Genomic DNA, 12,868 nt, shown 5'->3' with positions numbered 1-12,868 from the left:
GATACGGTTGTCAGCTGACTACTTGAAATTGTTCACTTGACGTAGACGAGAAGCGTCCTTCATTCAGAAACGAGGGGTATCCAATTCATACACCAACAGGATGAGGGAAAATGGAGGGGGCGTAGGATATTAAATGACACAATAGTTACATTCTTAATGGCATTGACATTTAGCAAAGTATATTCCAACATTTTTTGTTTCCGGGAATCCTAGACATATTTAACTAAACCTGGAGAACACTGGCAGTCTGACACATTTTTGAATCTTGGGAAGAATAGAGAACATGGTTGTTGAATAGGTGAGCCAAGTTGCAATGAGTGTATTTTCAACAAAAAGTACTTATTTGACATTCTTTAAAGAAAGGCCTCACTTTAATTTTACAACTTACAAAACACAGTTACTATCAGAAGCAAAATGTGTGTATTTTAAAAAGTAATTTCAAATAGTAAGATTTATATTAACAGGTCTACTGTCTCCGTAATTTTTTCTATAAGATTCACTGGAAGAAATTCAATATAATTATTTTGTTGGGGTTCCAATCTGGAACGAGTTTCATTCCATTTCTAAACCTTAATTATCTGGGTCAGTGATGTGCTGTTTGTGCTCTGTTCTTTGAGTTACCAATGGCTCCTGTGTTGATCCGTCTTCTTACTTCAGCCCCACAACTTTCCATGTCGTAGGCAGCTGATCAAAGATAGAAAAACATTGTTCACTACCTCCAGTCCCGCTAACGTACTTTACTTGTGAGTTAGGTCTGAGCTTCTCGAAGAACGCCGTTATGACAACTGTCTAAAGAATGACGTAGAAATGAAATATAGAGAACGTAGTATGCAGATCATATAAAATATGATTAATTCCATTTCTTAAAGCCGAAACACCTCGCATATTTCATTAGATATTATTTAAATTTTCAAATTACTTTTCTTTCCAAATGGATAAGTGGTTGCCTGTTCTTTATAATATCTCCCCACCCCCTCATGTGAGGAGACAACAAGCGCTTACCAGCTTATGGTGCAGAATAGTGAAGAATGAGGCCCTTCCTATACATCAAGATATAAAGGAGCACACTACAACTAGGCAAAATCAAGAAAACCAGCGTGGAAGACAGCTTTGGACCTGTCATGTCCTCGGTTCAGTTCCAAGAATGCCTGGAGAGAAGAGTGGAGAATGTCTCTCCGTGGCTTATGTGACATCTCCGACCCCAGTATAAAACTGGCTGGCTTCAGTTGGCCCTGTGCTGTCTGTTGTGTTGGTAGGACTGACGCAGCCTTACATCAATGAGGATGGGTAGATTCTCCCTGCTGTAACTGTGGTGCTCAAGTGCAGTCTATCAAGCACGTAGTTCTAGACTCTATAGTGTACCCTACGTGCATTTCCTGGCTCCGTGGAGGGATTCTACGAATTAACACCGGAAGTGATTACGTGGATAAAAAATTTGAGACATTAAAATATAAAAGTGAAGTCCTGATGCTGTCACCAACTTGTATATTTTGTATTATTATTGTATATTTTTATTGTCAAGAACACATCATATGCTAATAATAATAATAGTAGTAGTAATAATAACATACCAGAATGTCATCTTTGTTCACAAGGCTAGGAAGACTGCATTTCTCATAGAGATTCCCTGCTCTAAGACTTGCAATCTGCAGACAACAACAGCAACAAAAAATATAAAAATATGCGGAACTGGCAATTTAAATACTGTACAACGCTTGTGCAAACTTCACTCTGTAACTACCCTCCTAATTGTTTTATCATATACTGGTGTAATGCCAAAGGTTCTGAGTTATATTTTAACAACATTCAACTGTACACTTCAATTGTCCTCACCCGAATCAATCCAGAAACTACCTCTAATCTACCAGTTTAATTTGTGAAAACAAAATAATAAACAGAATATTATAATAATAATAATAATAATAATAATAATAATAATAATAATAATAATAATAATAATAATAATAATAATAATAACCTTCCTTCCGGTTTCATAGACAAATCTTCGAGGACGAACCTCATTCACTTTATACTCTATTGAAATGAAACGGAATCTCTTGATTAAACGCAGAGAAAACGTTCTATACCGTATATTCCCCTCGACTGCAACAATACGGAGCGTCTGGCTTGCCGCAGTTTGTAAGAAATACCAGTGAATTGTGAAATACTGTATACTGTTACCTTTTTATGTATTGTTAGAACCCCACCTTGAACCTCTACGTCGCTACACAGAGTACAGAGGAAGACCTGGATATTCATTCGGCGAACACTGGATTGTTACAACCATAATGCGGGGACAAGTGAATGAAGGAATTCTTGCTTTTATATCTGCAATACATCTCTATTAATACGTCAGGCAAGAGTTCCACAGTTGAGACACAAAAAACAAGTCTGCCTTTCTAACCATGAATCCCGTTGTCTATGTTTGAATATATCCTGGAGACACTGTGTTACTCAGCATACATTCTCGGACTGTTGTGATAATAGTCAAGGATGATGCTTAACCAGATGCAATACATTGTATGAACTGCTCCAAGTGATTTTCTTCCTCGACAATAAGGTACTGAGCGTTTTGAACTTAACAAGTTGTAGATTTCATAGAGATAATAATAATAATAATAATAATAATAATAATAATAATAATAATAATAATAATAATAATAATAATAATAATAAATTCATCTCCTTAGCCCAATGACCAGCGTTTTCGGGTTCTATTCCATGGTCGAGCCCAGGATTTTAGCCGCATCCATTTAAATCCCTGACTCAACGATTGAGGGTTTGTGTACCTCTTAAGGTGAAACTCCGGAGATAAAAATATATCGTCGCTTCATCGGTAAAACGTTGTAATCCACAAAGCTCTTCCTATCGATTATTCTCCCTAAGACTAGTCACGCCTCCCAGCCACGTATGGATATGCAGCCAATCAGAACAATGTCTGTTGTGTTCGTTTTCCTATGCCGACGAGTAACCGAAAATGAACCTAACATGCATTATACAATAGGAGTGCGTAAATACGTAATGCAAGCATATATACGTATAGTACGGTACAGTAAGGTTAATTTTCCTTTACAGATGGGCATAGGAAAATGAACACAACAAAATTTGTTCTGATGGACTGCATAACCATACGTGGTTGGAAGGCGTGACCAGTCTTAAGGAGAATAATCGATAGGAAGAGCTTTGTGGAATACAACCTTTTACCGGTGAAGCGACGATATTTTTACCTAACGCATGGGTTTTCACGAAACTTTGTGGGAATGTTACCTACATAAAAGTAGAGATATCATGAACATCTTTCATATACAAATAACAGTTTTTCCAAAATAATATATTTTTGAAATTTTTCATTCCAGTTTATCATGAAATTTCTTAACATGTTAATTTAAATTCGTAATTAGGCAGATAATACTTCTTTTAAAAGCACTATGTATCGATTTTTCTGTACATAATTTGTATAAGGAGATATGTCGTACTAAAGTTTGTGTAATTTTTACGTTCTAAAATTTTGTACTTAAAAATCCCTAACACTTGAAAAAATTCTGCAATCAAAAATTCCATACGCAAGTTTCTTAATATAGCTGTGATACATATAGCATACAAATTTTGTTACATTTGGCAGAATATTATGGGAGAAAAATTAAACAGTATCCTCATCCCGAGGTGGTGCAGCTCTTTTCAGGCACACCCCCATTGGAGGTGAGCTGCATGTACCATTTGGACCACATACCAGCCCCAGTATTAAATTTTTGGCAGTACCGGGAATCGAACCCAGGCCTCCTAGGACGGCAGCTAATAACACTAACCGTTACGTACGAAGGCGGACATGGGAGAAAAATTGAGCTTAAATGTAAAATTACAATGGGCAAACAAAGCATTATTACAGTGATAAATTGTTTGAATTCAGCGGAATAACTTCGTGACAAAAAAGAAGAAACTCAATTCCTCCAATTTCAGTCATTGAAAAATTTCACCAAAATCATCAAAATATCGATTTTTATCTCCGGAGTGTCGACTTAATAAATTCTTGTTCGTTACACACAGGCCATCGCGCTATCAGTCATCACAGAGACATCTTATAGTGAAAACTACTCCACTACCGACTAACTTAGCTGTGATTCTATCTCACTACCTTGGGCACAGTAGATGATTACGTTACGAATCACAACACAGTCGGTCACGTAAAATAGAAATGCTTGTAAAAATGACGCACATTCTCTTCAAGTTGTCATTTTTTACTATAGATGTGTCTGTGTATGTCTTGGCTGTCACCAGGCGAGCGGAATATGTCTTCAAACACTTCCGACACTAAAAGCCATTCGATAAAAAAACTCAGAATTTATAAAATGTTGGACATGTTCTGCGCTTTTTCAACACTCTTCTTTTCTATAAAGGCACTGCAAACCAAAGTGAAGAGAACAAATAAGCATTTCTGAACGAAAAATCAACAGTCCTAGCACTTCAGGCAAGCAACTTAATGTTGAAAACATCCTAGAGATATGAGCTACTAATTTTAGATAAATAAAATACAATAAAGTATGCGAATATATTCTTTATTTATTCCTAAAAATTACAATCCTTTCCTTAATCATCGTTATCCGGTCGATTGGCAGTTTGCCCTTTTTTACCACTACGAGCGCTAATGTGAGTCAATGCAGACTTTCACTTAAGCTCTTATAACTAAATTTGGGGCGGACATTTTTTAAAATAATCAAAAAATTCCTCATGATGTTGAACCAAGGAATACGTTACAGAAATAATTATGTTTATAAGATAACTTGGCTATGGTTTGAATAAAAAAAGAAAACGAGTAAAGAAACAAGCGATTTTAGGATGTTTTCAAGGAACTGCATTTAGGTCAAAAGTGATTTTATAAATTTGTTTTTTTTTAGTTTGATAGAGCTCTCCAAGACTCACAATTTGGAACCTTACCAGGCCTTTTATCCCTTCAACTTTCGGCACAATTGAGGAAATTATTAATTTGACGTTTTTCGTATTACCCCTACTTTGTCTGCTAGGAAATATTTCCAACATTAAAAGATAGATTCCATATAGTTTGGTCAAAGTTAAGGCCCAGCATATAGTAAAATAATTGTACTTGAAAAAGTACAATGTTGTGTTTTGAAGAGATTATTTTCCTTTGTTTATGTTGTTATTTTCTTCATCACATTACCGAGCTCGATAGCTGCAATTGCTTAAGTGCGGCCAGTATCCAGTATTCGGGAAATAGTCGTTCGAACCCCACTGTCGGCAGCCTTGAAGATGGTTTTCCGTGGTTTCCCATTTTCACACCAGGAAAATGCTGGGGCGGTACCTTAATTACGGCCACGGCCGCTTCAATCCCACTCCAAGCTTTTCCTGTCCCATCGTCGCCATAATACCTATCTGTGTCGGTGCGACGTAAAGCAACTTGTCTTCATTACATTTGAACTAGGGATACAGTTTCTCTTTTTCCCAGCCATAATTCTGTTACCATATGACTTCTTTCTCAGATAGTTTATACACTGATTTATTTAAAAGTCATTTCGGAAGACTGAAGAACTTAATAGATATAAATTAACTGAGTCGAAACTGAAAAGAAGTGGCTTGAGGTATCACAAATAAATAATAAGGAAACAAACAAGTTAGATAGTCGAAATGTTTACCTCCCACTCCTCCACGGGCTTTCATGACCTGTACGAAGATGGCTTTGCTTTTCTTGTAAAAGTAATGAAAATAAAACATATAGAAGGAATGGGTAATATGACCAGTTCTGTGCCTGCTAAACGGGAGGCCGTATTAGATTTAAAATCAAACTCAGTCTAGTACTGTAGGCTATGTACTGTGTTGTAAAGTGAATATCTTGTAAATAAATTTGCAGGGGGTTCACTGTCTGTAATGTTATTTATTTCGCCATATTTTGATATATTTATCCGTTTTAGGTCAACCCAAGATCGTATCAGTAGTCTTTACCTTTTGTGTTTGTTTGTTTGTTTGTTTGTTTGTTTGTTTGTTTGTTCGTTTGTTTGTTTGTTTGTTTGTTTGTTTGTTTGTTTGTTTGTTTTGTTTGTTTGTTCCATCATGGGTAAACAGATGAATAAATCCCAAACAAACTTCATAATTAGAGTTTACTCAACCAGGAGCAGGTTTCGATATGCATATTATTTAGAAATCTCTGAAAAGACTGGAGGTGTATAGGAAGACCGGAGGAGATTTTATTTCAATTGTCTCTTACACGATTGATTATACCTCGACCAAACTTCACATTTACAGTCTACTCATTCAGGAGCAGGTTTCGATATGCATATCACTTAGAAATCACTGAAAAGACTGGGGGTTTATAAGAAGACCGGAGAGGTTTTTTTCTTATTCTTTTTTCAATTTTATCTTACAATATTGATTATATCTCGACCAAAATTGACATATAGAGTCTAATCATTCAGCAGCAGGCTTCAATATGCATATCGAACAGACTGGGGGTTTATAGGAGGACCAAAAGAGGGTTTTTTCAATTTTATTTTGCACTGTTAATTATATCTCCACCAAACTTCATATTTAGAGTCTACTGGAGCATGTTTCGATATGCACATGAGGGTTTATAGGTAGACCAGAAGAAGTTGTTCAATTTCCTCTTTCATAATTGATTATACTGTAAAATCTGTAGACTACATGTGAAATGCCCTTCATTTAAAAAAATATGTACATAATTCCGCTTACTCTTCAAATGACGAAGAAAATCACTATTTTCTACAGGCTTCATGCTTTACAGCCAGTGGCGGATACCCTCGCAGACCTACGGTTATTTGAAGGATCCATAAGAGGAGAAAATCAGACGATGCAACATATTTCGCTCGGCTTGAAAATTAACCCCACCTAATGTAACTGAACACAGAGGAAGCATGAGGTAGAATATATCCCTTTGGTGTCTGTCTGTCTGTCTGTCTGTCTGTCTGTCTGTCTGTCTGTCTGTCTGTCTGTCTGTCTGTCTGTCTGTCTGTCTGTCTGTCTGTCTGTCTGTCTATTCCTAAAAGTGGAAAACTGCTGAACTTACTTCAACCAAACTATGTATTTGGAATCTATTCACTCAGGATTGTGTTATCAGGTACATATGATGACATGATAATCACATGGAGTTGGTATTTATAGAAAGATTATTCTCAAATATTTTTGTCAACATTAGATCTATTAAATAATGTATATATCAAACGTTTACGAATATGTTATATCCGTTCATTTATGCCATGTACTTATTTAACATACGACGGACAATAACTCAGATGATTATGAGGATTTTTAGTCCAAGTCTGTGAGATATGTCGTGCATGTCACTTCAAGGTGGGTAACGGGAAAAACTAAAGAGCCATTTTACTCTTTTCGATAGGGAAAATATTAAGGGAGGTATCTTCAACGTCAGAGGGCCACGCCAGTGGTCAGAAACACAATATGCAACCTGAGAATCACGGAGAATTTCATACAACTTCCGAGCAGGAACTGTAAGGAACAACAAATTTGAAAATCGTCCTGATTCTCTCTCTGTCTCGACATTGCTCAGCTACATCATATTTCACGTTACTGCCACGCTTTTTCGTAGGATAATGTCATTTTAACATGTAATCCACTGCGAAAAAGGGTACAAATGCTAGTTTTTAATAAACGTGATTTCCTTCTGTATTTGTTGTTCTTCTAATAATAATAATGTTATTTGTTTTACGTCCCACTAACTACTTTTTGGTCTTCGGAGACGCCGAGGTGCCAGAAATTAGTCCCGCGGGAGTTCTTTTACGTGCCAGTAAATCTACCGACACGAGGCTGACGTATTTGAGCACCTTCAAATACCACCGGACTGAGCCAGGATCGAACCTGCCACGTTGAGGTCAGAAGGCCAGCGCCTTAACCGTCTGAGCCACTCAGCCCGGCTGTTGTTCTTCTCTTCATTACATACGAACTATTTAGTTTCTCTTATAGCAAACTATATTTTTTTTTATTATATTTTGATTCTGAATTGCATATTACTTACAAAACTTTTGCCTAAATATATTTGTTCGGTACTTTTACAAATTTTTGTGCAAGAGAGTGATACAAGAGAGACGGATATAACAAATTCGTAAACGTTTGATATATACATTATTTGATAGATCTAATGTTGGCAAAAATATTTGAGAATGATCTTTCTATAAATACCAACTCCATGTGATTATCATGTCATCATATGCACCTGATAACACAATCCTCAGTGAATAGATTCCAAATACATAGTTTGGTTGAAGTAAGTCCAGCAGTTTTACACTTTTAGAAATAGACAGACAGACAGACAGACAGACAGACAGACAGACAGACAGACAGACAGACAGACAGACAGACAAGTGTGTGATTGAAACTGTTCTCTTGTTGTTCGACACAAACAGCTGGTTCACCCCTGGTCCGGTAGCTGGCGAGACAAGCGGGGCTAATGTCTTAGCAGTCTGCTGGGAGCAGTTACTCAACTTGATGACATTCAAGACGGCCTGTAATAGTAGCATTGGGACAACACGGCGGCCGACACACTTTCTAGTCACGCCTGCCGGAGGGCGGTGTCTGATCTTCCACTGCATCAGCAAGCGCTCAAATATTCCAGTTATGCTTTGCAATTATGTTCTATCAGATAATGATATATAACTTGTATGTCTAACTAGAGGATGCAGACCTATTTATAAGGAAGTACATTTCGATGGCTTTCTTTAAAAACCTCGTAAGTCCGAATACTCTTCCTATCCATTATATTCCTTAAGACTGGTCACGCCTCCCAGTCCCATATTTATATGCAGTCCAAAAGAATAATTTTGTTATGGTCATTTTCCTCTGCCAATTTGTAAAGGAAAATGAACCTTAAATACATTATACTGTAGGAATGTGTAAATTTGCCATGCAATCAACATCCCTACAATTCGGTACGTTAAGGTCCATTTTCCTTTAGATTTTAGCAAAGGAAAATGAACACAGCAAAAATTATTCTGATGGACTGCATACAAATATATGACCGGGAGGCGTGGCCAGTCTTAAGGGATATAATAGGTAGGAAGAACATTTGGACATACGAGGTTTTAAAAGAAAGCCATCGATTTGCTGCTCGGTTGCTATCATCACAAAATTAGAATATTTCGGTATTTGGAACCAGTTCATCAAATGACACTGAATTACTCAAGTTGCCTCCCTTATGATGGAATGGTGATGGAAGTTGACATACGAAAATAAATCCACGCTTCTACATTTATAGCTTATTCTGGCCCAATGTCCATAAAAGGCTACGAATTTTTAACCTCTAAATAACAAAAGTAGCGGGTGTTTGTATAACTATTGAATTGGACCAATAATAATAGCCGGGATGAGTGGCTCAGACGGTTGAAACGTTGGCCTTCTAACTTCAACCTGGCAGGTTCGATCCTGGCTCAGTCCGGTGGTATTGAAGGTGCTCAAATACGTCAGCCTCGTGTGGGTAGATTTACCGGCATGTAAAAGAACTCCTGTCGGACTAAATTCCGGCACCTCGGCGTCTCCGAAAACCGTAAAATGTAGTTAGTGGGACGTGAGAAACATCAATAACATTATTATTGGACCTATAAGTTACATTACCATTATTTGATGAAGAAGGGAAGGTACATTTGCTGCAAGTTTGGTGTCATCAGGAAATGCTTCGATATTTGTAACTTATTCAGAAATTGCTTGTCAGTAATACAGATTCAACGAGCGAGATGGTTATGCGGTTTGGGTCACGTAGATGTGAGCTTACAGTCGGGAGATAGTAGGTTCGAGCCCCACTTTGGGTAGCCCTGAAGTTGGCTTTCCTTGGTTTCACATTTTGACACTAGGTAAATGATGGGATCTATCTTCAATCAATAAATAAATCAATCAGTCAATCAATCAATGATCTGCATTAAGGCTTTGGTCCAGATGGCAGATTCACTGGCAAATTTTACCTAGATTTTTCTTAAATAATTTCAAAGAAATTGGAAATTCATCGAACATTTCCCTCCACCATTTATTCCAATCCCTTACTCCTCGCCCTATAAATTAGGGGTGTTGAACATACGGCCCGCGAAGGCATTTTACATAGCCCCCTGGCGGAGTTTTTGTAACGTGCTTAAGTTTGTTTATGTTTATCGTATATACCGAAAAACCTATTTTTAAAATAACTTTCTTGTAATTTACGCAGAAAGGAGATAAAACGACCAGAAAAATCTCTGAATTATTCGTAGTTTTCTTCTTGATTTGATGTTTTTTTTTTTTACATGACTGTAGGAAAGTTCTAATTGTAAGATGCATAATGATTCCGATCTTCAAGGCAGGTAAGGAGTAGACCTTCTCTATTCTTTTCTTGTAATTGCAGCCGCAGCTAATTGAACTTCAGTGTTGTTCCCAATTAAGGAACAAGTTCGCGGAGGGAAATCTTATTATCTTTACCGCGCACTTAGTAATGAAAATTTCCAGCTTTCTTACAATTTGCGAGAAAGTACTTGTACACGTTTGCGAGTACCTACATCTGTGAACAAATATTTTCAAAAATTGAGTTTATAAAATCAAAATTTCGTTCCAGGATCAGTGATGAACACCTATATTTCATTCTGAGGGTGGCTGTGTCAGATCTATCTCCAGACATTTCGAAACTGTCACTTCAAGCGGAGGTCCAGACCCCTCAATAATTGGTAAGTTTATTCAGAATTACAGAGTATTGTTTACTTTTCTCGTTTCGTTTTGACTTGTCGAATAGCCGTGTGAGAGATTGGTTGGTTAACTGGTTGGTGATTGAAGAAGGGGGCTCTTGGGTGTGTGGATGTACTTGTGTGTTAGGGAAGGACGGGGTAATGGCGGTGGGAGGAGGGGGGGCGGGAGAATAATGTGACCCGCGCTTCGTTTAGGAATCTGCCATTCGACCAGCCCGCAAATTAAGCTGAGCACCCCTGCTATAAATGAATATTTGCCCCAATCTGTCATCTTGAATTCCAACTGTATCTTCATACTATGATCTTTCCTACCTTTAAAAAGCACCGTAATTAAGGTCACGGTAGTTTTCTTGCTGATCCTCTCTCTGTCCTATCCCATTTTCACCATAAGATCTGTGTCGATGCAACGTAAGAAAATTGGAAAAAGTGCTGGGTCGAAGCTTTGAAGTAGAAAATATCGATACTACTCTGGTATAATGAAGGTGGCACAAGTTTTCTATCGAATGAAGCTTCACACAGAGTGTTCGTCGGTGTAAATGGAAAACTAAGTGTAGCATATACTGTACAGAAGTCCATGAGCCGAAGTGACGAGAAAAGAAATGAATTTAAGAAGCCACTGGCTCTAAACTACTTTCATTGTACAAATTTTCCTTCTTAAATTCTCCAGTTACTTGATCACAGGGGCGGCCGTACTTTATATGCTGAAGTGCTGCAGCACATTACCTATTGGGAAAATAAATTAGTTTAAAAATATGATCTACAATCAAATACAGTGCATGGAAAAAGACGTCAGCCAAAGAATAGGAAATTATTCAACTCCCCTCACAACCAGGTAACTAACTACTGTGCGCTCCAGCCGGGTGCAGTGCGATCACAGCTCAGCGAGCTTTTAGCCAGAAAACAGGAATTCAGCCTTTTGCGCATGCGGTCCCAACTTTTCCGATACAAAGAGAATGTGTTCCGATAGGCTGTGGAAACAACAGCCAAGACATCACTTCACAGCGATTCTTCGTTCGACCACAGAGAGGCAGCGCTTGCACTAGTCACACTTGCATAACGACCGATATGAGAACGTGGCAGCTGGCACCCTCTTGACTCAGCGGTAGTATATAAGAGGGGATCGCTCAAAGCAAACGGGAAAACAAAATACTATAGAGCTGTTCGCGCCAGGTCTTTTAATACCAAAGAGGATAGAATACTACCAACTTGCCTATTCCACAGCCACATTTGTAAATCAATGAACTATAAAAATTGTACTTTATATGCTGTCAAAATAAGGACATGATATTGTGATTTTTTAAAATTAAAAATGTCTAGTTTATAAATGACACTATAAAAACATAACGTATAATTTTGCATTACGCCGTTGCTGGTTTTATTTGAATGAAGTTGGTAACATTGGGAAGTTCTGTTTTTGCGCGCTCACACCAAGTGTTTGAGATCATAAATATTTTGCCATTGCAGGTGTTATTGTGTGTTTAATTATATAGTTTTATAGTTTTTTATGAGGAATGTGTATATATGTTGGAGTTATTTGCGTGTTTGTTTAGTGTGGAAAACTCAGTGGAGAGCCTCTTGAAAACCACATACCGGTATGCTTCTAAATATTTTTATTTTTTGGAGTGGGGATGGGATACAGCACACAACTGATTTTCTGCACCAGCCGCCACTGCTTGATCAGTGTTGTTTCCTGAGATACTAAATTCTCCCCTAGTGAAGGAATTTGCATACCATAGTCACACTCACCCCTCCCTAAAGACGATGTTAGTTCAGAGACCGGCTAAAGTTGTAGTAACAAAAGAAAATTGATGGCAAGTTCAGTGGCTACAGCACTGTAGGAGGTACTAATAATAATTCTACGACTTTGTACTAAATTTAAAATATAAATCAATCATTCTATAATAAATGTTGATGAAATTTTACAATATAAATTACGATCTAACAACGATACTTTTGTTTTATACCACACTAGCATTTACCCGCGGGTTCGCTCGCATAGATTTTGTAATTTGTTAAAAGTAATCGTTCCTCGGTACTGTACTAAGACATTATCTGAAAATCCCTAAAGTATAAAAAACTCACTGAGAAAAATGAAATGGCGTATGGCTTTTAGTACCGAGAGTGTCCGAGGACAAGTTCAGCTCGCCAGATGCAGGTCTTTTGATTTGACTCCCGTACGCGACCTGCACGTC

At 37.6% G+C, this 12,868-nt stretch overlaps 1 protein-coding gene across 1 annotated transcript in view; it reads right to left on the bottom strand.

Moving 5' to 3' along the window:
• Nucleotides 1-12,868, bottom strand: part of LOC136874233 (transcription factor Sox-3) — a 423,434-nt gene that overhangs the window by 289,504 nt on the left and 121,062 nt on the right. Inside the window, exon 2 of the mRNA XM_067147869.2 lies at nucleotides 1,572-1,646. Coding sequence (XP_067003970.1) covers nucleotides 1,572-1,582 — 11 coding nt within the window. The 5' untranslated portion in view covers nucleotides 1,583-1,646. The remainder of the gene's footprint in view (nucleotides 1-1,571; nucleotides 1,647-12,868) is intronic.

Source organism: Anabrus simplex, chromosome 1, assembly GCF_040414725.1.
Source record: "Anabrus simplex isolate iqAnaSimp1 chromosome 1, ASM4041472v1, whole genome shotgun sequence".
Lineage (NCBI taxonomy): Eukaryota > Metazoa > Arthropoda > Insecta > Orthoptera > Tettigoniidae > Anabrus > Anabrus simplex.
The sequence above is the reverse complement of the archived record's forward strand: the minus strand, read 5'-3'. Positions and strand labels throughout refer to the sequence as shown.